This window comes from Scophthalmus maximus, chromosome 2 (genome assembly GCF_022379125.1).
Source record: "Scophthalmus maximus strain ysfricsl-2021 chromosome 2, ASM2237912v1, whole genome shotgun sequence".
NCBI classification, from domain to species: Eukaryota; Metazoa; Chordata; class Actinopteri; order Pleuronectiformes; family Scophthalmidae; genus Scophthalmus; species Scophthalmus maximus.
In genome coordinates this window covers 8851601-8873192 of record NC_061516.1, presented here as the reverse complement: position 1 = coordinate 8873192, position 21592 = coordinate 8851601, and the positions used below count along the sequence as shown (strand labels likewise).

Sequence of the window (21592 nt, the reverse complement as noted above, 5' to 3'; positions counted from 1 at the left end):
CAGATCAACACCGCGAGCATAAAAAAACACTTGCGAGGAGGCATTTGTACTCTGCATGCGCGCAGAACGGCATCAGCATGCGCACAGTATGGCATCCGACAGCGTAGAACCATTTTCGCGAGCGGGCATTTGTGCTCCGCTCGTGCAGGACTGAACCCCTACTCCCTAGCAACTGGCGAACATGCTCGCTCGCTCGACTTCACAACATGCGCATTCGACAAGTTGAGTTTTGAGACTTTGGAGGCGGGATCAGTGACTGATGCTCCCCTCCATTGATTGATCACTTCTCTCCAGTCCCCAGTTTATCAACGATCTCCTCACCTTCCTGGGAGGATCATAAAGGATGTGTTGGGGAAATATCACAGTAGGAAAGAGAGAGAGAGGTGCATCGATTCATCCACTTCTATAATACTAACACGTGTAAAAAGAGCATAACAACATGTATCATAGGCTTATCATATGGACAGCAGTGGTTTACATGATCTGCAAAGTAAATACGATATGCCGTTCTGCGTGCGTGCAGAGTAGAAATATAATACCAGGTGTGAACTGATGGACTTAGAGCTTTGATCAGATCACTCATGACGGATGTAAATACCAGGACTGAACAGGGCGTCTGACTGGACAGTGAAACCATGCCCTATGCTGAGGTTAGATCTATTAAAGCTAACGTTAGATCAACGCGATGGTGAGAGTTGAAACTTGGTTGTGAGTGGCCAGTGAACCCAGTCCTGAAACATGCATCCAGCCAGTCTGACGAAGGCACAGGGGAAGAAGAGGGAGGAGCAAATAGTGCATTTCCTTGTTTCCTATGAGAGGGGTGGACACCCCAATTTCTGGTGATATATTTGTTTATCGAGTATGAATTTTACAGCTGTCCAATTCTTTCACATGGCCCCTTTAAGGAATATGAATCATTCCTGTAGAAACAGATATGACAAAATGTACACAACCGTTCTGTTCTTCTCGTTACATAAGCATTTGCATGGAGCCAGTGTCTCTGCAGAGGTTAACCGAGGCCAACCCTTGGCCCCTGTACTCATCATTCATGTCATTCCTCTGAGTGTTAGTCAAATTGGATAGGCATTAACCTGAATTACCGGATGACTGTGAGTGACCGTAGGGCCTTTTAGGTTCCCTTTGAAGTTCAGCATCTGTGAACTACTCCACTAAGTACCGTCACGTTGTATCCTAAGCTCAGTGACTATCAGCAGTTGACAGACATGGCATTGATTTGACTGATTGGACTTTCTTCCTTTCAGGTGCAGTTAAGTCTTGAAGTTTGACTCAGTGAACTCCATGGCCCAAGGGCAGCACTGTAATTGGTCTTGTTGGTCTTTATGTATGTGCTTTGTTCAACAGCAGGATGTGAGCGAGTTCACCCACAAACTGTTGGACTGGCTGGAGGACGCCTTCCAGATGAAGGCTGAAGAAGACAGGTAAATACATCTCACGGCTCCAGTGGCCACTGTGGAGAAAGTAAACATACTGTGTGTGTGTGTGTGTGTGTGTGTGTGTGTGTGTGTGTGTGTGTGTGTGTGTGTGTGTGTGTGTGTGTGTGTGTGTGTGTGTGTGTGTGTGTGTGTGTGTGTGTGTGTGTGTGTGTGTGTGTGTGTGTGTGTGTGTGTGTGGTGTGTGTGTGTGTGTGTGTGTGTGTGCGTGCGTGCGTGCGTGCGTGTGCGTGAGAGAGTGAATCAAAGATGCCGCAAGTCACCACATCTTGTTTTTCAGGGAGGGCGAGAAACCAAAGAACCCCATGGTGGAGCTTTTCTATGGTCGCTTCCTTGCTGTGGGTGTGCTGGAAGGTGAGAAGCAGTGTTAAATTAAAACCAATAAAGAGAAAATTTGAGGGATACTAAAAGAGTCAAGGTGATATTTAGCATTTGGATGATCTGATTACAGAAGCAAGCTAGTTCTTGCTAGTAATGAAAAGGTGACCTTGTCTTAATGAGATGTGGTCCATTTAAAAAGGAGAGCGGTTGCATTGATTGTGGAAGACCTTGACAGCTGATTGACAGTGTGCTTATTATGCATGACAATACTGGCCCAGAGCCACCAAAAGCTGTGCCAGTGGACTCCGCTGCTCATAAATTGACCTTAATCTCTCATCTGCATGTCCGCTAGCAACTCCTCTCCTCTTCCTTTTTTGTTTTTTTCCTTTTTTTAAGTAGTTGGGATTGAGTGACAGCTGAACAACAGAAAATCACCTTGTATGTAAATTGTGAAGTAGCTCTGTTTGACCTATCTATGCAATATGGGCTGTGTGATCTTTCTCTCCCACATTGTTATGACACAGATTTAATAATTGTAATAAAGGACAAACAGCTGCCTCGTGCACACGCATCTTGTTCCCAAGTGCTCTTTCAGCTCAACAATTATGACTCGGTGCTCATCTGTACATCTCTGTTGTATACATGTAATTCAACAGGTAAAAAATTTGAGAACACAGAGATGTTTGGGCAGTACCCGCTGCAGGTGAATGGCTTCAAAGATCTCCACGAGTGTCTTGAGGCTGCAATGATCGAGGGTGAGATTGAGTCTCTGCACTCAGCAGAGAACTCTGCCAGGTCTGGACAAGAGGTTAGTGCTAAAGCTGGATTACAATAGCTGTTTCCATCGAACTGTAAAAAAGAAAAAGTACAAAAGTTTTGTTTATCATTCGCGGATGAAAAATAAGTGAACTAGCAATAACTAATGACTAATGCAACTATGGAGAAGACTTAATTATTTGCATCACATCATGTTGAAGAACATTTAAAAGCTTATGTCTTAACCAACATATACCAGTTTGTCCACTGGTATATGTGCAGTCTTTTTTCTAATAACATTCCATTTATATAATTTATATAATAGGAAAAACTGAAATACTTAAATTGGAAGTTGTAACTTAAATTTTTCACAACTATTGTAAAATCTTAATTGCTAATAGCATTGTGGCAAATTCAAATTTATTTTATTGTTGCCCAACACAGGGACAAAAATCTCTCTCTCAAAACTATTGTTACAGCAATAACTGTAACAAGTTATTGCTGTACCAAGTTATCGCTTGCGCATCCACCCCCAGTAGAGCCCTCTGATCGCACAGAGAGAAGAACAGTGGACAGTGAGCAATCTCCACTGATGCATAAACGTCCACGGTCGCCTGACCAAACTGCAACCAAATCTGTTTCACCAACTGGGGGTGATGTCGCCAGTCTGCATAGAGGGAACTGCCCCTGGATAACAAATCCGCCCCGAATGCTGGCACATGTGTTGCTCTCACCGATCGCAGGTGCACACTGTTCAAACAATCAGTTTGTGTGCCAGTGTGTCCCTGCCTGTTGATGTAAGCCACGACTGTGGTATTGTCTGACCTCACTAAAACATGATGATCCCTCACCCAAGGGAGCCAAGTAAACGGCCAGTAGCTCTAGATAATTTATGTGGACAGAAATGCTTTGACTTGGTGTGAGTCCAAGGTGAGCCCCATGAAAGAGATTTGCCTGACAGGCTCTAAATTGCTCTTTTCCACATTTATCTGAAAACCCAGATTCATCAGGTGATTTATAAGAGCTTCTGTGTGACAAGCCGCCTCCCCGCGGGTGGGAGCTACCACCAACCAGTCATGGATGTATGTGGCCACACGAACACCCTCCGCCCTGAGGGTTAGGGTTTGCCGCTGCCTTGGTGCATTTCACAAACACACTTGGGCTTAGAGACAGACTGAAAGGTAGAACCACAAACTCCTAGGCTATCCCATGGATTGCAAATCTCAGATATTTCCAGTGTGGGGGATATATGGGAATGTGTAAATCAGTGTCCCTCAGATCGATTGATGTGAACCAATCGCCTGTCTGCACAAACCGCAGCAGAGTATGTGTCAACATCCTGAAATTATATTTTCTTAGATGTCGATTTAGAGCATTTAGATCCAGAATGGCTCTCTACCCCCCCCCCCTCCCCTCTTTCCTTTGGAGGGACAACTCTTTTAGCCCCTTTCTTTCTCAAGCTGGAGATTTCCTCCATGAGAAAATTAGCTGACTCGCTTTGAAGATTTGAATTTGAATAGTATGTCTCTGAAAGGTGGCGGAGCGATTTCCGAATTGGAGCCTGTTGCCCTTTTCGATCGCTCTCAACCCCCAGTCTGACTTGAGTGCAGGCAGCCCAGCTCTCCTTGTGCAGCGAGAGAGGGCTGACTCGTCACCCCGCTGAAACCGGCGTGTTGGCGCCCTCTTGTGGCTGGAGCGCGTAACAACACACCGTCCATGGGCTCTGGTGCCACCGGCACCCCGCACGGTGAGTGGGCTGTCTGTTTCATCACAGCCGTGGGGATGTTGGTCCCCACAGGCTGCGTTATGGCTGACAGTATTGATTTGTTTTTCAACATATTTTTTTTACATTTTTAACAGCGCCTGTTACAGGCAACATTGTTGTCTTCCCCTTTTGGTGGATGGAACATATATGTTTTTGGGACCTCTGGAGGCCTGAGGGGCTGTCTGTGCTTTAGGGACCTTGGGGATCCTGAAAGCACGGGCTGGGTGAGAGACCACCTGTGCGTAAGACTGGCGTGGGGCCGGGGGAGCGGCAGGTGGAGCCCTCCTTGGCAGGCAGAGTTTCAACGCCTCATCATCTCTCTTTTTCTCCTCACACCTCTTCTGCATGGTGGTAACAGCAGCTCCGAAGAGACCTTGAGTGACGACAGGAGTTTCAAGGAGTTCCTCCTTTTCCTTGGTCGTCAAGTTGGTTAGCCCAAGCCAGCGTTTTCTCCTGAAAAACCATGAGGCCCATGGCTCTTCCCGTAGCTTGTATGGCCACTTAATGGAGACGGATGACGTGGTCTGTCCGAAGATTTATTCCCACAGGGCGATATCTGGTTAAGCTGTCATGTCCTCCTCTAGCTCAGCTTGATAAGCCATCATCATAGAGGAAGAGTTCAGGGCTCTAGCCAACAGTGCCGCTGCCTTGTAGCGCTTGTCAGTTAGGTTAGACTGGATGCGGTCTGTCTTTGGTAGGAGAGATGGAGCTGATGCTCCTTGTATGTAAGGAGCATCAGCCTGAAGACACCTCCACCTGAAGACATTGATGCCTTCAGGTGGAGGTGGGTCGCTACCAGCCGCTCTATGGGTGTCATATGGCGGATACCCTGGAACTCCATCCCCTCACAGTCCAACAGGGAGCCTCCCACGATGGGGTGTCTCTCGCTATATAGCCTCTCTCCACGTCACCGCTATCTCGTTGAGTAGCTCCGGGAAAATAGGCAGCACGAGCTTCCCTGTCTTTTTCGCCTTTGGCAGTTTTTTGCCATCAAACTGGGATTTTACAACCCTTTGCTTGGACGGCGGGCCAAGGTATGTTCAGCTTAGAAGAAGCTCGCTTACACATATCAACAACTGTTAACAACTGTACAGCAGGGAACGAAGCGAAGCGCCCGGTGACCGAGTTGTGCACTCGAATCGGTGGACAGTTTAGCTTAGCACCCAAAAACACAGTTGTCTACAGGCTTCTGTGAGAAGCAAGAAGAGGTTTTTGGATGACAACTGGCGCTATGTCAACCTATTATAGAGGATGGGGGTCCCATCCCCTCCTGACATTCAGTGAATGTTACTGTCATCCAGTGAAGGCTGTTGTTATGTAATTTTTTACTTCTGATGAGGTCACGCAGGAGGCATATCCCATAGTGAGACACGAAACGAAAGCTATGAAAGAGAACCGGGACCAATAACCAAGTAGTCAATTCAGTCTCAAGTATTAAGGTTGTTCACACAAAATGTCCATATCTGGTAGATATGAGCATTTATGGAGGGAACTGAAGGTGTGAATCCGAGCACTGACTCTGTCCACCTGCCTTCATCACAATGTACATGCAAATAACACAAAACAACTTCTCTTTAAAATATATAATTTATCAACTTTAGCAATATCGAACTACAATCAATACTACTTTTATTAATAAATGTCTATCATATGCTTAGCTACGAATCATATATCTTATGAAAAGTGTGTGTAAATGTGCGTAAGCAAGAAAGCAAAGGCAAGGCAATCAAAGCAGCAGTAAGGCTCATGCGATGATGGCTGAGATCCAGCACCTGGTCTGTGTCACACTTCGACTCTGGTCTTTAAACCGACACCAGCGTGCTGGGCTCAGACACGATGGCATAGAAAAACACAATAGTCCGAAGTGGTCGGACATAAATCACCGTCACGCAAACTAATAATAACGCAGTATAAACGGGACATGGCGGACAAGTACAACTTCACAAAACTACATAGTAAGTTAAACTTACTCAAGCACACATAAATAGCCTACGTTCTGCCAAGAGCTAAAGCCTCTTACTGTACTCCTTGGCGGGGGAACAGGCGTGTGCAGTCCGTCCTTGGATGCGGCGGATGCGCCGAGGCGGGAGCCGTGGAGCTTCGTAGCGACTGACGGCGTGCGACGCCCTTATGTGACACCTTTGCTATTCTGGGTCTGAGCTCTGGTTCACTGTAGCCTTGCCTATGCTGCCCCACAGCAGCTGGGAGCAGCTAATTAACAGACAAATACACAGATGGGTATGGCACCCAGCCCTCAAAGCACCAGGCATGAGTGTGTGGGAGTAAGCATTAGACACATAGGAGTGATGCTCCATTCACATCACACAGGCATATAGGTTTCCCCAGGAAAGTGGTAAGGGGTATCGTTATGCATTCAAATCTTATCAGACCAAAATACTTTTCCCATTCATGTTTAAGTGGATCAGGGCGAGACACATTGTCTTACTGCCAAAAAATGACCTTCCCTTTATGTAAAGTTCAGTTCCCGTCAAGACTCTCCAATGTCCAGCCAGTTTGAGACGGGTTGGGACTAAGCTATCATTCCGGAGATTTTCTTATTTTCTATTCTTGTTTTATAACCTCAAGAGCAGGAGAAATGCTGTTTGGTTGCAGTGAGTGTAAGGACAATCTCAGGGGTTAATGACAAAAATGAAAAAAAGTTTGATAAAACACATCAAGCTAAAATGTTGTGGACTGCTGTTGTTAGCCCGCCAGCCTTGTATGCTCCTGCAGGCCATGTTTTAAATCCTACCCACACCATTTCACTTCTGCACCATCAAAATGGGATCTTGTTATTCTGTTATGACAATTTGTCTCAATATCAACATTTTCTTTCAGCACTGGTTCACAGAACTCCCTCCCGTGTTGACCTTTGAACTGTCAAGATTTGAATTCAACCAAGCACTGGGAAGACCTGAGAAAATCCACAACAAGCTTGAGTTTCCCTCTATGCTCTACATGGACAGGTGATAAAAATGTTAACACCTGCCTATACTATAGAATCTATTTGCCTCTGCTTTAAATGACAATTAATAACAAATCTCTTTACGACCAAAGCTTCTGTTGCGATCTTTCTGTTATTAGGTACATGGACAGGAACAGGGATATAACTAGGATCAAGAGGGAGGAGATCAGAAGGCTTAAAGAGCATCTGACGCTGCTCCAACAGCGACTGGAGAGGTACTGCTGGTCAACCACTGTATTTAGCTACAGTCAACAGCCATAGAGAGTAATATCTTAATGACTGTCCTCTCATTTTGTCCTCCACTTATTTCTCTCTCCCTCGACTTCATTCCATCTCTGTGACACTCGCTCTTTTTCTGTTCCTTCTCAGGTATCTGAGTTATGGCTCAGGCCCCAAGAGGTTTCCCCTTGCAGATGTCCTCCAGTACGCCATGGAGTTTGCCTCCAGTAAGCCAGTGTGCACTTCCCCAGTGGAGGATATTGACTCATCGGTGCCCCCTGGTGGTACAGCAGGACAACCGCTACCCCCACCAAGGCAAGTTTCAAACAATATCAGTATAGTTTCAAGAGCAGGGTGCATTATAAATTGGGATGTACTGACAATTACAGTGATCACAAGAGAAAACAGTCCAGTATAGGGTATGTTACACTGTCAGGTGTTTAGCAGAGGATGTTGTCAGCAAGCTGCGTAAAGACCCTGAGTCAATGGTTCAAGTATGCAGTTTTTTTTCTGGGAGGATTTTTATCAGCCAGAGCGTAATTCCAATAATACTGATGCCAATGAAGTGTTGAAAGTCAGTGTTTTTATTGAATTCTGTAAGTAATTATTGTGGTACAAGTAGTGGAAACCCCTTAACAATACATTTATTTGATTTATATTAATTAAAAAATGTCCTATAGGGCCGACACCTTCTGTCCTGTACCTTCCAAACAGTGCTGAGGTCTTATTACCAGCCTTAATCAGAGTCCATGCCCCCCTTTCACTGACATTAGCTGAACTTGTGGGCAACGTGGATCAACCTCCCCCAACCATAATTATAGGGCTGAAACAGTTTGTATTCGTGCTGAACCGTCATGGTACGGATGTTGCGGTTCGGTGTCAGGCAGTCATACGGCGAATACGCGGTATAAAAATGTATAAAACGGAGGTACGTAGATTGATGACAGTAATGCGGAACCAGTATTTCACACGCAAGTTCTTTCCGGACACCTTAAACTGTGAGCCCTAGCTTCAGCTGATTGGCTGAGTCGGTCACACATGACATAGCGAGCAGAAGATCTGCCTGCTTCTTTTAAATCAGCAGTATTATAGCATGATAGTCTGCATTTATCTTATAGACAGACATATTTCGAAAGAATTTTATTCATTCATTGTTTAGTTCAAAAACACCAAAGTATGAAGAAGACATAGTGGACTAGACGCAAGCTTATGAAAAGTAGAAGATTGGGGATGGCACCAGGCGAGAGGGCATCAGACGGTTGCAGCCATACAGTCTTACAGCGGTATGGGAAAAGTTTGGATTCCCAGTGAGATACAATAGCAATAGTGAGCGAGTGGTGGATCGGAAGAGGACATTAAGTGATGATTGTTTAAATATAGCCTTAGTGGAACAAACACTCCTCGTGCAAGTTTTATTTTTTATTATTCTATTTATTTTGTACATTTATAACATACAAGATGTTTTTTTCAGTTTTGTAGCCGCTTGTGACTTATTTGTTTACATTATACTGTATATTCTTTTTTTTCTTTTTTTTTATATAACCAACGGTGAGTGTATGTACACTGTATACATTTTATGACTTGATACACTCCCCCTCAGGGGAGACTAAATGACACAAAATGGAAAAAACATTTACAAATTAAAAGAAACCTGCATTTGGTGTTTTTTGTTGCTTTTTTCCCACTGTACCGAACTCGTACCTGTGAGGGAAAAATTGATGCAGTTGAATAAGGAAGACAGAAACCGTAGATGTCTTCAGAAGTATTTATTATAAGAGCTCAATATATATCAAGGAGATTTCTGGTTCGTTACACAGATCAAAAGGGTGGTCCGTGTATGGCATCCCAAGATAATCTGCCTATCTCCGGTCTCTGTAGGTGTATTTAGCATTGTCAGAGTAGTGTCGTCATTCCACAAATAAAAAAAGCTATCTCCATAGTAAGACTCTGTATTTACCACTATGTCTTGCACAAATTCCGTGATTATGAAATGCCCGAAACAGCCTTCAGTTACCCACCAACTGCCTTGGCTTGCCATAGATTAAATGACCATGCATAGTGCCTGAGACCCTCATCTTTGCAGTTTCTTAGGAGAGGACAGAAATTCCTCAACAGTACCGAACCGTGATGTCCAAACCTTGGTGTGAAGCAAACAGTGAATTATGTGTACCGTTCTACCTACATAATCAAGATTTAGATTGTAGTTTAAGTTTGAAATGGGTATTGAACATATACTAAACTGTTTTTTGTTTTTTTTTCACTCTGCAGCACGGCTGAGCAGGAGTCCCTGCCCCCACTAGAGAGCTCTGGCGCTGCTTCAGTTTCCACCACAGCTCCCACTGCAGCCCAGCAGAGAGTGCCTATTCATAAACCCTTTACGCAGTCACGGCTTCCTCCCGACCTTCCAATGCACCCTGCCCCAAGGCACATCACTGAAGAAGAGCTGAGGGTACTCGAGGGCTGCTTGCATCGTTGGAGGAATGAAGTGGAAAATGACACCCGTGGTAGGTACACCTGCTGCCCAATTGCTACTCTTGATGTTCGCCTCTGCTGCAGTTCCTTCAGCATGATTTACTTGTCCATCATTTTGTGAATAATATTGCAAAAGTTAGACATTACATTGGCATTAGATTGGCACTTACAAATATATTGTATATGATGCTCTTCCCTCCAGATCTGCAGGGCAGCATAACTAGAATCCACAGAACCATAGAGCTAATGTATTCTGACAAATCTATGATGCAGGTGAGCAGTACTTCCCTCATCTTATTTGCAATACAAAAAGCCCTATCATGTGCTCCATTTCTAAGTCAGCATTTTAAATCTCTTGATGTCATTACAGGTGCCATACCGGCTTCATGCGGTGCTGGTCCATGAAGGCCAGGCCAATGCAGGCCACTACTGGGCTTATATCTATGACCCCCATCAGCGTTGCTGGATGAAGTACAATGATATCTCGGTCACTAAGTCGTCCTGGGAGGAGCTGGTCAGGGACTCATTTGGAGGCTACCGCAACGCCAGTGCCTACTGTCTCATGTATATCAATGACAAGAAGCCCTTTCTCATAGAAGGTACATGTGGGATTAAGATTAGTTGGTATTAATATGTATCTGTTGGTGTGAGTGCGCTTCACAGACTATGTACTAAAGATGCACAATTGAAGGACTTCGGTTTAGTCCTAATAAAAATTGACCTTTTGAACGCAGCAATTTAGCCCAGAGTTCAATTTATAAAAATGTTAAGTTTTAACTACTTATTCTGTTACCTCCTTTGCTGGTGAACTCATTTTCATACCTTAAAAAATGGGACTCGCATTGCCCTCTGGGTTTGTTGATAATTTAGTTCTACATTTAAATAGGAGGAGCTGATTCCAATCTGACTTTTTTTTTGCTGTAGGAGCAAAGTTTGTAGTTGTTTGGCCAGCTCATGTGGAAGCCTATAGGGCTTTTTTTTCCATTTAAGCAAACAATATGTAGGTCACAATTGAAATTAAGTGCATTTCTAACCATTTGAAAATGAAATTTCAAACTCCATTTGACTTTTTATTTTCAAAAACTTAACCTGCACTTTGGTGGACAATATGTAAATGCAATAGGTGAAACAGCGTCCCCAGTCAAAGCATTTGAATTTACATGTCACCACGCTCTTCGAACTTGAGTTTGAAAATGCAATCTATCAGTACTCCCATCAAGGCAGGTCTTCAGTAAGGACGTGACACACCATAGGCTGCCTTTTGGGAACCTGTTGCAATAGACCAACAAGCTCCACAGTGCTAAGCGGAACCTGTTACCTGACTCACGTCATGCATGATGGCGAAGTCGGTAGCATAGCTTCATATTGTTATCAAATTGCATTATCATTTCAATAAAATCATGGAATGCCCATACAAGTATGTGAAAATGAAAATGAAAATTGGATTATTGTATTTTCATTTTCACATTAACATTATCATTTGCATTAAGTCCCCTATAGTCTTCCATACAACGCAGGTCTCCCTTAATGAAAATAACCTCTTCAGTTTATTGAGGGGGCGATAGCAAGAATGTTTTGAGATTTTTTGATGCTGCGGAGCAACTGTGTTCATTGTCATCTGATATCTTTGCAGAGGAGTTCGACAAGGAAACAGGACAGATACTCAGCGGCATGGACAAGCTGCCTCCAGACCTGAACCAGTATGTGAAGGAGGACAATGAGCTGTTTGACAAGGAGGTTGTGGAGTGGAACACCCTGCAGGCCCACAAAGCCCAGCAGGAGAAGCTGGCGCTGGCCACAGCAGCTGCTGCTGCCTTAGCAGCATCCAGCACCTCCACCACATCCTCCTCCCCTCAGCCCATGAGTATTGAATCCAGCCCTCCAGACAACACAGGTCAGAGTCACGACCCTCAGGATTTAAAGTAGAATACCTAATTGAGAATCAATACTTGGTAAGTGGGCGGTTTTATGTGGGAGATGCAGACAGGAAACTGTAGCTTTACAAATTAAGTTCAATATCAGGTTTAATATTCATTTGATCCTACTACTACCGATAATAATAGCACTTTGAGATTGCTTTTAGCAATGAAAAGTGCTCTATAAATGAAATGTATTATTATTATTATTATTATTAATATTATTATAATCATTTTATGCATTTATGGTAAAAAAGAGGCAAAATATCATCTTGATCTTGGTATTTGTGAAGATGACAGGAAGTAATTAGAAAATGCTTGTGTGAAAAGAATACTGTTGTGAAGAACTGTGCATTGCTGTCATTCCCCCCCTACAGTACCCCAGCAGGACCCAGAGTACATGGAACAGCCGTCACCGACGAATGACTCCAAGCACCTGCAGGAGGACACAGAGAGAGCCATCTCCAGAGCTGCAGAGGAGCAAGATGAGAGAAGCCCCGAAGCAGTGTTAAACGCTGTATGTAAAATATACAAAAAGACACACTGTGCACCACTCTCACTCCAAGTCATTGTCACCGATCATATCAATCAGTCTTTGTACACCTCAGTTTGTCTACTACTATCTACTTTCATCGTTTCCCACTGAGTAAAACAACCCAGAGCTCAGAATGTAGTTTTGTTTGTTATATGAGGTGTCATTAATATTTAAGTGTTGATACTAGATTGCTCTAAAGCTGTTTTAGTCACTATGTAATATGGAAGTTTGAGTGTGAAAGGTGTTGCTTGTGGTGATGTGATCATGGGGAATAATCACAGAGAATGCTAAATGGAATCTGCAGTTTCCCTCAGCACTGCAGAGCTAAATAATCTTTTAGCCTTTTGTTTTGGTGTTCTGCCCAGCAACTTCTCTGTTTGGGTTCCTTCTCGCTGCTGTCACAGCCTCACGGCAGAGTCTGCAAAAATAACAACCCAGCTGTTTGATACCTGCCTAGGACCAAAAAGTAGACAGACAAATACAGTGACCAGCTGTTTTACATATCAAATAATAAACTGTCATCGTTATTTTTCTGTGGAGTAAGTGGTGACCAAACCAGAGCTAAAACAAAGGGAATATTGTACTTGCATTCACCAGGTAGTCAGAAACATGACACAGATAAAAATGTGATAATATGTCAGTGTTGTGTTTAGTCACTTTCCACTGTCCACATGAATATGTCTTTGCTATGGATTTTGTAATCCATTGGAACATTGGAACTGCATTAGGAAGTGAGCATTGTACGGCTGTTATGGAGGGCAGGAAAAATTACAGTGACTGAAAAAGTCTTTTATTACAAATTTGAGTGTTGTTTTAAGAGGAGATTGAGTAAATGCGAACCTATCCTTTAATCCCTCTTTCATTCTTATTCAAGTGTCCACCACCAGTTTCCAAACCTGTTCCTGAGTCTGAATAAGGGTTAAGTAATTTGAGCCGTCAAGCTCAGTTTTTTAAAAGCCAGTTTCAGCAGAGTGAGTCAGTCTTTTAGGGAGACCACATCAAATCTTGTAGTGTTCAGATATTGAATGAGCTAATTCGATGAGTAGTATTTTGCTAATATTACAGTTTCTTTCTCCTCCCCTCTATCTAATGTTCCTTTCCATCAGTTCTCTATCCCTCCTGTTTCACCTGTCCCATTCTCTCTGCAGTCTGTCCCCTCTCCCACTTCCCCTCAGCCTGAGATCCAGGTGAGCAACCCCTCCACCCCTCCTCCTGAGCTGGTCATGGAGGATGAGTCCCCTGGCCAGCGCACCATAGAGGTGGCCATTCCTAATGTGGGGACCTTTGTCATTGAGTCAGAAGAGGGGGGGTATGATGATGAGGTAGCTCTCGCCCAGTTAAATCTTCTCTCCCTTTTCTGTGCAATGTGCTGAGACGTCTGTGCCTTTTTGATACATGAAGCGAGCGCATCTTTGCCCATTCACATGGCTCTACATAAGAATTTTCACACCTGAGAAAATCTGACACTCAATGCGGACTGATTTCCGGATTGGCTTGAGGCTGAAAATGATATGCAATTAGACTGACCTCTTTCGTGAACAATCTGTGTTACCCTTTTGTGAAAATTCTCTTCTTCAGCCAGTCTGCATCTTGGCACGAAGGCAAGTTGACCTTTTGCAGAAATCCTAGGAACTGCTTCTTCACTTGAGTCACATTCTCATGAAAAAAACCAAGACCACACTGACATGATATCATATGAATTGTAGACAAAATCTAATGCACCTATGGGGATCTTTATTAGAATATACACAGATTTCTCAGAGTTATGGAATCGTGGTTAATTTTTACCTACAGGGCTTTACATCAAGAGTAGTTCAGACTTGGTATTTACATCTATTTCAGGTGATGCGATCACAAGTGAAGAGATCTAAATTCGGGTGTGAATGCACCCAGGATGCCTTGAGGACACATTTGAGATCCGATCAATCAGACCTTATTGGGTTGTGGTCTGGGATGCAAATCTGTCCAGTTTCATACTTAACTTAAAAATATTTGAACAGTTGTCAATGTATCCCAAATATTGTATTATTTGTGGCCACAGCCACAATATTGACGCTGACCCAACATATGATTATTTTTTTTTACAATTTTAAATGGGTAAACCTATTTTACTTTAAAGCTGCTCACAGTGCATTCATTCAATCAGCCCCTCCTGACCTCGCTCTCTCTCTCTATCTCTTTTTCTCACACAAACACAGTGGAGCTCTCAGTCATAGTCAGTCTGGCTAAAAACAACATAATTTGATCGTTGTCTACAGATATATTCTTGTTTATTTGCATGTAAAGCGGGGAAGTGAGATCACAAGTGGTCTCTTCACTTTCTTCACAATACCAGGTGTGAATTGATGTACTTACAGCTGTACACTTGTGATAGGATTACTTGAGACGGATGTTGGTACCAGGTCTGAACAGAGCCTGTGCTCTGAGTAAATTGCTGTTGTTAGTGAGTATTCCAGCTTGTTCCCTCACGTCCCTGCACTTATAGTTGTCAGTTGCCGTCACAACTGTCATATGGCTGCCTTTGTTTTCACACATTGTCCTTGAGAGGATCGTGCATCATTCCATTGAACCGACCAGCTTTGTCCCTCACAGTTGTCACTCTAACCCAATGCATGGACTGCTGAGTGATGCCTGGCATGCCTGACTTTGGTATGCTTCACTCTAGAGCACGTAATGTAGAGGTTGGCCTTGCTTGGTTTTGTCCCAAGGACCTATTGTTTTGTTTAACATGGTTCCTGCTTCCTGGGCAGGCAATGATGACCCCCAACATGCAGGGTATAATAATGGCCATTGGCAAATCCAGCAGCGTATATGAAAAGAATGGGCCTGAGGCAGCTTTTTTTAAGGTACACACACTCTCCTGTACCGCTACTCATTCCATCTCCACCTTCATCCACCTTCCCTTTTATGCCAATCAGTTTGTTGATGTTCTCTTGTGTACCCTTTCATAGTGCCGGAGATAAATATAGAATACTTAGAGTACAGTAGTATTTCAGTAGTTAGCGGCTATTACAGTGTCACTCAAACCTACTCATCACATGGGGCTAAGTTCAGAGGTGATTGTCTTTTTAATCAAAGGATATGAGTGCTTGTGCTTTGCAGAGGCTCCACTCTGAACTGCTTAACTTTCTGGGTGGCACGTTACATTACTGAAATCAGTCACATCCAGTCAACTGCTCTGACGTCGCCATGGTCATTGTTTTAAACTTTGTACAAATGAATAGCTACATTCCTTCATAGCCTTTTAAAAAAAGCAGCTGCCTCTTACATCTCAAAGAAATCAAGTCTAGGGCTGGGCGGTATAACGGTTCATACCAAATGATAGGAATTTTTCAAAAACCGTAACACCGGTGCTAATGGTTGGAACGTGGCGATGAGCGCTCTGACGCTGTTTGAGGGGGGAACTTTTTCACTGCTGCAAGGCTGAAAGGAATGCTAAAGCTTTTGAGCAGAAACCATGATGGAAAGGTTGGAAAAATACGTTTTATAAAGTTTTACATACCATGATGACAAAGAAATAATGCCACAGAGAGCGGAGCGGTCTCGGTTTTACAAGGTCCGACGTGGAATGGGGGGGGGGATTGGGACGTCATGCACTGACACTATTTTGATCTTTGTATACCAACCAGAATTCCCCTCAATATTGAGCTCTTGTAGTAAAATCTTCTGCTTAAGACATCTACGGTCCCCGTCTTCCTGATTCAACTCCATCAGCTTTTCCATCACACCCATGGCTGCAGTCCGGGTCCGGACCCAGACACCGTCCTATCTGAACTCAGACCCACAACTGATAGATCATTGAGAATTATTAAAGGCTGACGGAGCGTTTCCATTCTACTGGTGTTGATCTTTTCCTGCTTTGCGTCCAGACCGTAGACGGGAAGCAGGGGATATACGTGTCACTTTCTCCAGGGCCGAAGTGCCGTGTTGCTCTGGGAGCAACCCTCTTACTTTCCTCAACAGCGTGACAAAGGACACACCCAGACTTTTAACTTAAGACGCTGCAGCATTTATTATGTTGCCCCCCCCAACACCACCACGCACACACACGAAAAACACACTCCAAACTGCGAACTGCTCCAGTCCTGACATAATGTTTTTCTATACTGAATACTCCTCCTGACAGTAGTATAAGCCATTATAAACCAATCTTCCTGAGTAATTCATCACTCAATCTGTAAAAAAAAAAAGGTAAATAGCCCATCCCTATGCCCAGTCATGCAAAAAAAATATTATAATCAATCACTGCAGGTTACCTATGAGATCGTAAAGATCTTGACTCAAGAGCAACTGGTTAAGTATTGTAGTATCCATGTCCATACCACCTCAGCTTCAGTTTCAGCAAGAGTTTTAACCATGACTTGTCACGACTCTGTCTCTCTGTTCAGGCCATTAAGTTGGAGTATGCTCGTCTCCTGAGATTTGCCAAAGAAGACACGCCACCTGAGAATGACTACCGACTTCAGCACATCATTGTCTACTTAATCCAAAACCAGGCGCCCAAGAAGATCCTGGAGAGGACTCTGCTCACACAGTTTGCTGACAGGAACCTGGCCTTTGATGAGAGGTAGTTGACAGGTCACACTCTGCCGCAACCTTATTTTTTTGTTTTTGTTTTTGTTTATCTTGTATACCATTCTTTATATTCTGTGCTTTTCCCCTGGTTGTCATAAGCTTTGTCACTAGATAATTGTATCACTTTGAGATCTCTTTAAGCAATGAAAAGTGCTCTATAAATCAAATTTATTATTATTATTATTATTACTATTATTATAATTTACATACAGTCATCTCCTTAAAGTGGCCAGCAGATGGCAGCAGAGAGCTTCACTGACATTACAGCATCTGTCAGCCCACCACACACACTTGACTGCATCTCATCTGGACATTGCTTTCAAGCTACAAATCCTTTCTGATGAGTCTTCCCTCCGTCATCAAACACAGATCTTAAGAGACACGTGTCCAGTAATGATCTTTTTAATACTGCTGCCGAATATTAAGATTCCATCTCCAGTAATATTGTGATTCTCATGTCATTAGGCTGCGTAATGCTCCTTACTATCTCTTAAAACTTTTCAACTACGCTTGTTGGCCTCAATCCATATTCATGAGTCAAAAATTGATTTCTCCCTTCTACTCTATTTTGAGCAAGATAATTAGATTTATGTGTGCATGTGGCCTCAATAGGAGCCTCCGGAGGAGTGTTTCACTTCTCCTTTCAGCTCTAAAGAGTGATTCATTAGGCCACGTTAAGGCCTAGGGGCAGGGTGGACCTTTTCATCTCCTGGAGTACCTCACAATGTCTCACCATCTCGTTGTATACACCCCCCCCCCCCCCCCCCCCCCCCCCCCCCCGCAGATGTAAGAGCATTATGAACGTGGCACGTGCCAAACTGGACCTAATAAGGCCTGAGGAGGTCAACATGGATGAATATGAGGTCTGGTCTCTTCTGGTCTATTTTTTATATGAGATAATGTCTGCCTTCAAGGTAGTATTACACGTGCTCTTTAAACCCTTTTCTATTACTTATTATATATTTGAAATTGTTATATATGTTATATATTATATATATTTGAAAAAGTGTTTGTGTCAGGATCATGCATTTAGTGACCTCTGTCTGTTTCCATCAGATGTGGCATCAGGACTACAGGAATTTCCGGGAGACTACCGTCTTCATGATGACCGGCTTTGAGCTTTTTCAGAAGACAAAGTATGTTGACACCTTTTCAGTGCTCCTGAAAAATCAAACACGTTGGTTTCCAACCCTCATCTTCAAGCTTCAACTTGTTCATTGTTGCACATTACAATTATTCTCAGTTTATTGCCCAACTGTAACAGCCAGTAAGTGCTGGGCTGTCTCCTGCAGAGGGCAGCAGATCACTGTGTGTGCAGCTCTAAGCTTTGTAGTTGTGCAGTGGGTTCATCAAGTTTATTTCTTCTGTCAAATGGTCTACTCTGTAAGGTCTCGGAGCAACTTTGAAATAAATTAATTGGAACAAAACATCTGTTCATCAACATTTTTTCCCTTCCAGTTACGTGGAGGCTCTGATGTATCTGATTTACTCGTATCAGTACAACAAGGAGCTTTTGTCCAAAGGGCTGTATCGAGGTCACGATGAGGAGCCGCTTGGTCATTACCGTCGAGAGTGTTTGCTGGTGAGTTCATTAATGTACAACACAGCGATCAATTTCAAACAACTTGTCAAACCTGTTGAAATGAGTGAATTTGTTACATTCCTTAAATTTTCTTTTTCTTTCTACAAACTGGTCACAAAAATGCCCTGTTCTGGAATGGAAACATTTGTGTCCTGCAGTCCTTGCCTGTGATCCTCATCTCCTCTTTGTCACTCCCTTTCCCTCTGTATCGGACTTCATCTGCTAAAGTGACTCAGCGAAACTAACATGGCCAGATATTTCTCCTTCAATTCGGAGCTGCGTTGCAATAATCAAATTGCTTTTGCTGAGATATGTCTTTGGCTTGCTTGCTAGCCACAAAAGATTCCACTGAAGATTTTTCATCTGATAAGACAGATGAAAATCCTTTCAGCGTTGTGATGTGAGCCCCTTTTCATTTCACTCCCACCAAGCTCCAGGCTGTGCTCTGGTATTATTGGTTAGAGCTGAGGGTATTTTGGTCTGATCAGCCCCGTACTGATCTTCAGCAGCCCCCTCGCTGCTGCACTCAGTAACCTTACACTAGCATTGTGCTCATAATGTAATCACTGGAGTGGGAATAGGAAGCAGGAGGGCCTGCGAGTGTAAACACATTACCATGAGACACAAGCGTGTCCTCAGCTAACCTCAAACCTAAGCTCTGCACAGTTTGATCGGTCATCTTAGATCTCTGGCCAGAACTTCTGGCTCCGTCCGTTCAGCTGTTGGCTCCAGCTCTTGTTTTAATTGAAAACACTGCTAACATTGACACAGCTAATGTACTTGGATGTTTTGCAAAGCCGGCGTCACAGTCTCAATTCCAAACTGGCTTGACTGGCTCCAAAAACGTGTTGTTTCCTCAGAGAGAGGAGGTCAGGGAGTTTGTCTGTGACAGCAAGGTGGTTCTGGCCAAGAAGAGGAAGAAAAGCTTGTATCCACATGTTAGAACGTCAGGACCCACTTAAGCTCCAGTGGCTGTAGGATACTCTGTCATATTCATGCTGCAGTAAGATTACTGTTAGTACTTAAGCTGTTTAGTATTTATCCATTCGAACTTGAAACAAGAATCCTGAAACAAACGACTTCGTAAAATAAAGATTATTATTTGGAGTAACAACATTTATTTAAGATAACACAAATAAACATCAGCAAAGTGTGCTTTTGGATAAAGCTATTAAAAACTGCGGAATTAGTCATTCTCATGTCCTTTGTCACAGTGTTTTTCAATCTAAAAGCTGTGAGGGCAACATGACCTTGGCTAAAGTCTCTAGCTGAGGTTTTCAAGCTGTGATGCACGCCTCTCCAGAGGGGCACAGGAGAGAGACGTGAGGCAGACGTACTGCATGAGCTGAAAGGGACAGGTGTGTGCCGGTGTCCTGAACACAACAGGAAGGGAGTTGTTGTTGTTGTTTGGTCCTGCCTATCAACGCAGTCAGCAGTTGGTGCAGCAGCAGTGCCTGTGACTCACAGCTCATAGAACTAATTAAGGTACTGAACAAATCCCCAGAGCCTCAGATTTGCAGCGGCTTTCGTCAAAACTTGCACTCTCAATTGGCACTGATAATAGCTAACGAGGCGTTCTTTTGATGTGGCCAGTTTGTCAATATGTAAACACATATATCCTTAAAAGACGAGGTGCAAGTCAGAGCGGTCTGCTACTGACTGATGCTTCCTGTTTACGTTCTACAAAGGCCTCAAATTCTGGGAACCGCGTTTTTGCAAAACTTTGACTGTTACTATGTCTTAAATTGAATAAAAAAACAATAATCTCAGGAGTCACAAAATCGATCAATGTTATTGTTTAACTTTGACACATTAAAGATTCACCAGTGTTGTCTTTCCATAGAAATTAAACGAACAGGCGGCTGCCATGTTTGAGTCAGGAGAAGAACCAGAGGTGACCACGGGCTTAGGAATCATGAATGAGCTGGTGGTGCCCTGCATCCCTCTGCTGCTGGTCCACGATGCGGAAAGGGACCTGCTGGCCGTGGAGGACATGAGGAACCGCTGGTGCTCTTACCTGGGCCAAGAGATGGAATGTAAGTCCCTGAGGGAGCAGGAACTCACTCGGCCTGTTGGATATTTCTGGAGAGTGAAGTCTTAGGTTACTAGTACACTCCTCAGTACCCCGCCAAAGATCAGGATAATCAGGCCACTGCTCAGTCGTGCTTCCCGGTTGTGCGGCATTTTCACTTGTCCTGGGAAATCAGAAGATTTGAATGTTAAATGCTTTATTTTAAAGCATTAGATGACTGCAGCTCAACAGCAGGAATTATTGCCTCAACTAAACGTTTTGAAGACATTTCATCTTGGTCTTTTGGTAATAAAGAACAGCATTTTCAGTATTTGCTGATATTTAGTAAACAACACAAAAATTAAGAAATCAGGTTTTTAACCTTGTTAACATGACCACATGGTGTTTTTATATGATACAAGACATGTTAGTGAAACACTCAGTCAGTGCCAAGGCAGAGTGTTTTCACCTGGCAACTGCAGTGAACCAATGACACTATCTTGTTATGTTCCGAAAGTGGAGGGGAAAAAATCCTGAGATCTGCCTATTTATCTGGATCCACTCCAAAATTGAATAGGTTCCTCTTGGGGTCACGTCCGTAAAATGTCATTGAAATCAGTCCAGTTGTTCTTGAGAAATCCTGCTGACAGACAATTTAAACCACCTCCTTGGCAGAGGTAAAAGAAAAACATTGTTAACATCGCAGACCGGAGAAATCAGTCCCATCAACTTTTGCACCGGGACATTCCATCTCTCGCCCACCTCTGATACCCCTCGTTTGGCTGTAGCATGACCAGAGGTATCAGAGAAGCCAGGTGCCAAGTCAGAGCTGGTGATCATTTGCCATTGTGTAGCGAACAGTAGTAAACCAGAAAACAGGCAGAGGTGTGTGTTTGATGAGCAGAGCTAGAGCTGGGTGGAGATGTCCGAGGGGCCAATTTGCATGTTCATAGATAGTTATTACTAAATGAGGCAACGGTGTAGATTTGCATCAAAGCCATTTGAAGGCCGGGGATTTTTTCTT

At 43.5% G+C, this 21592-nt stretch overlaps 1 protein-coding gene across 4 annotated transcripts in view; it reads left to right on the top strand.

Moving 5' to 3' along the window:
• usp25 (ubiquitin specific peptidase 25) overlaps positions 1-21592 on the top strand; it is a 47429-nt gene that overhangs the window by 19707 nt on the left and 6130 nt on the right. Inside the window, exons 8-25 of one of the 4 annotated variants that reach the window (XM_035625054.2) lie at positions 1366-1439; positions 1732-1805; positions 2429-2580; positions 7132-7259; positions 7378-7473; positions 7628-7792; positions 9746-9981; positions 10152-10222; positions 10320-10548; positions 11583-11843; positions 12243-12382; positions 13549-13722; positions 15151-15246; positions 16789-16967; positions 17760-17838; positions 18032-18111; positions 18434-18557; positions 20401-20593. In XM_035625054.2, coding sequence (XP_035480947.2) covers positions 1366-1439; positions 1732-1805; positions 2429-2580; positions 7132-7259; positions 7378-7473; positions 7628-7792; positions 9746-9981; positions 10152-10222; positions 10320-10548; positions 11583-11843; positions 12243-12382; positions 13549-13722; positions 15151-15246; positions 16789-16967; positions 17760-17838; positions 18032-18111; positions 18434-18557; positions 20401-20593 — 2551 coding nt within the window. Of the gene's footprint in view, positions 1-1362; positions 1440-1731; positions 1806-2428; positions 2581-7131; positions 7260-7377; positions 7474-7627; positions 7793-9745; positions 9982-10151; positions 10223-10319; positions 10549-11582; positions 11844-12242; positions 12383-13548; positions 13723-15150; positions 15247-16788; positions 16968-17759; positions 17839-18031; positions 18112-18433; positions 18558-20400; positions 20594-21592 lie in introns of all 4 variants that reach the window. The other 3 variants (XM_035625053.2, XM_035625055.2, XM_035625056.2) reach the window with 3 other exon arrangements.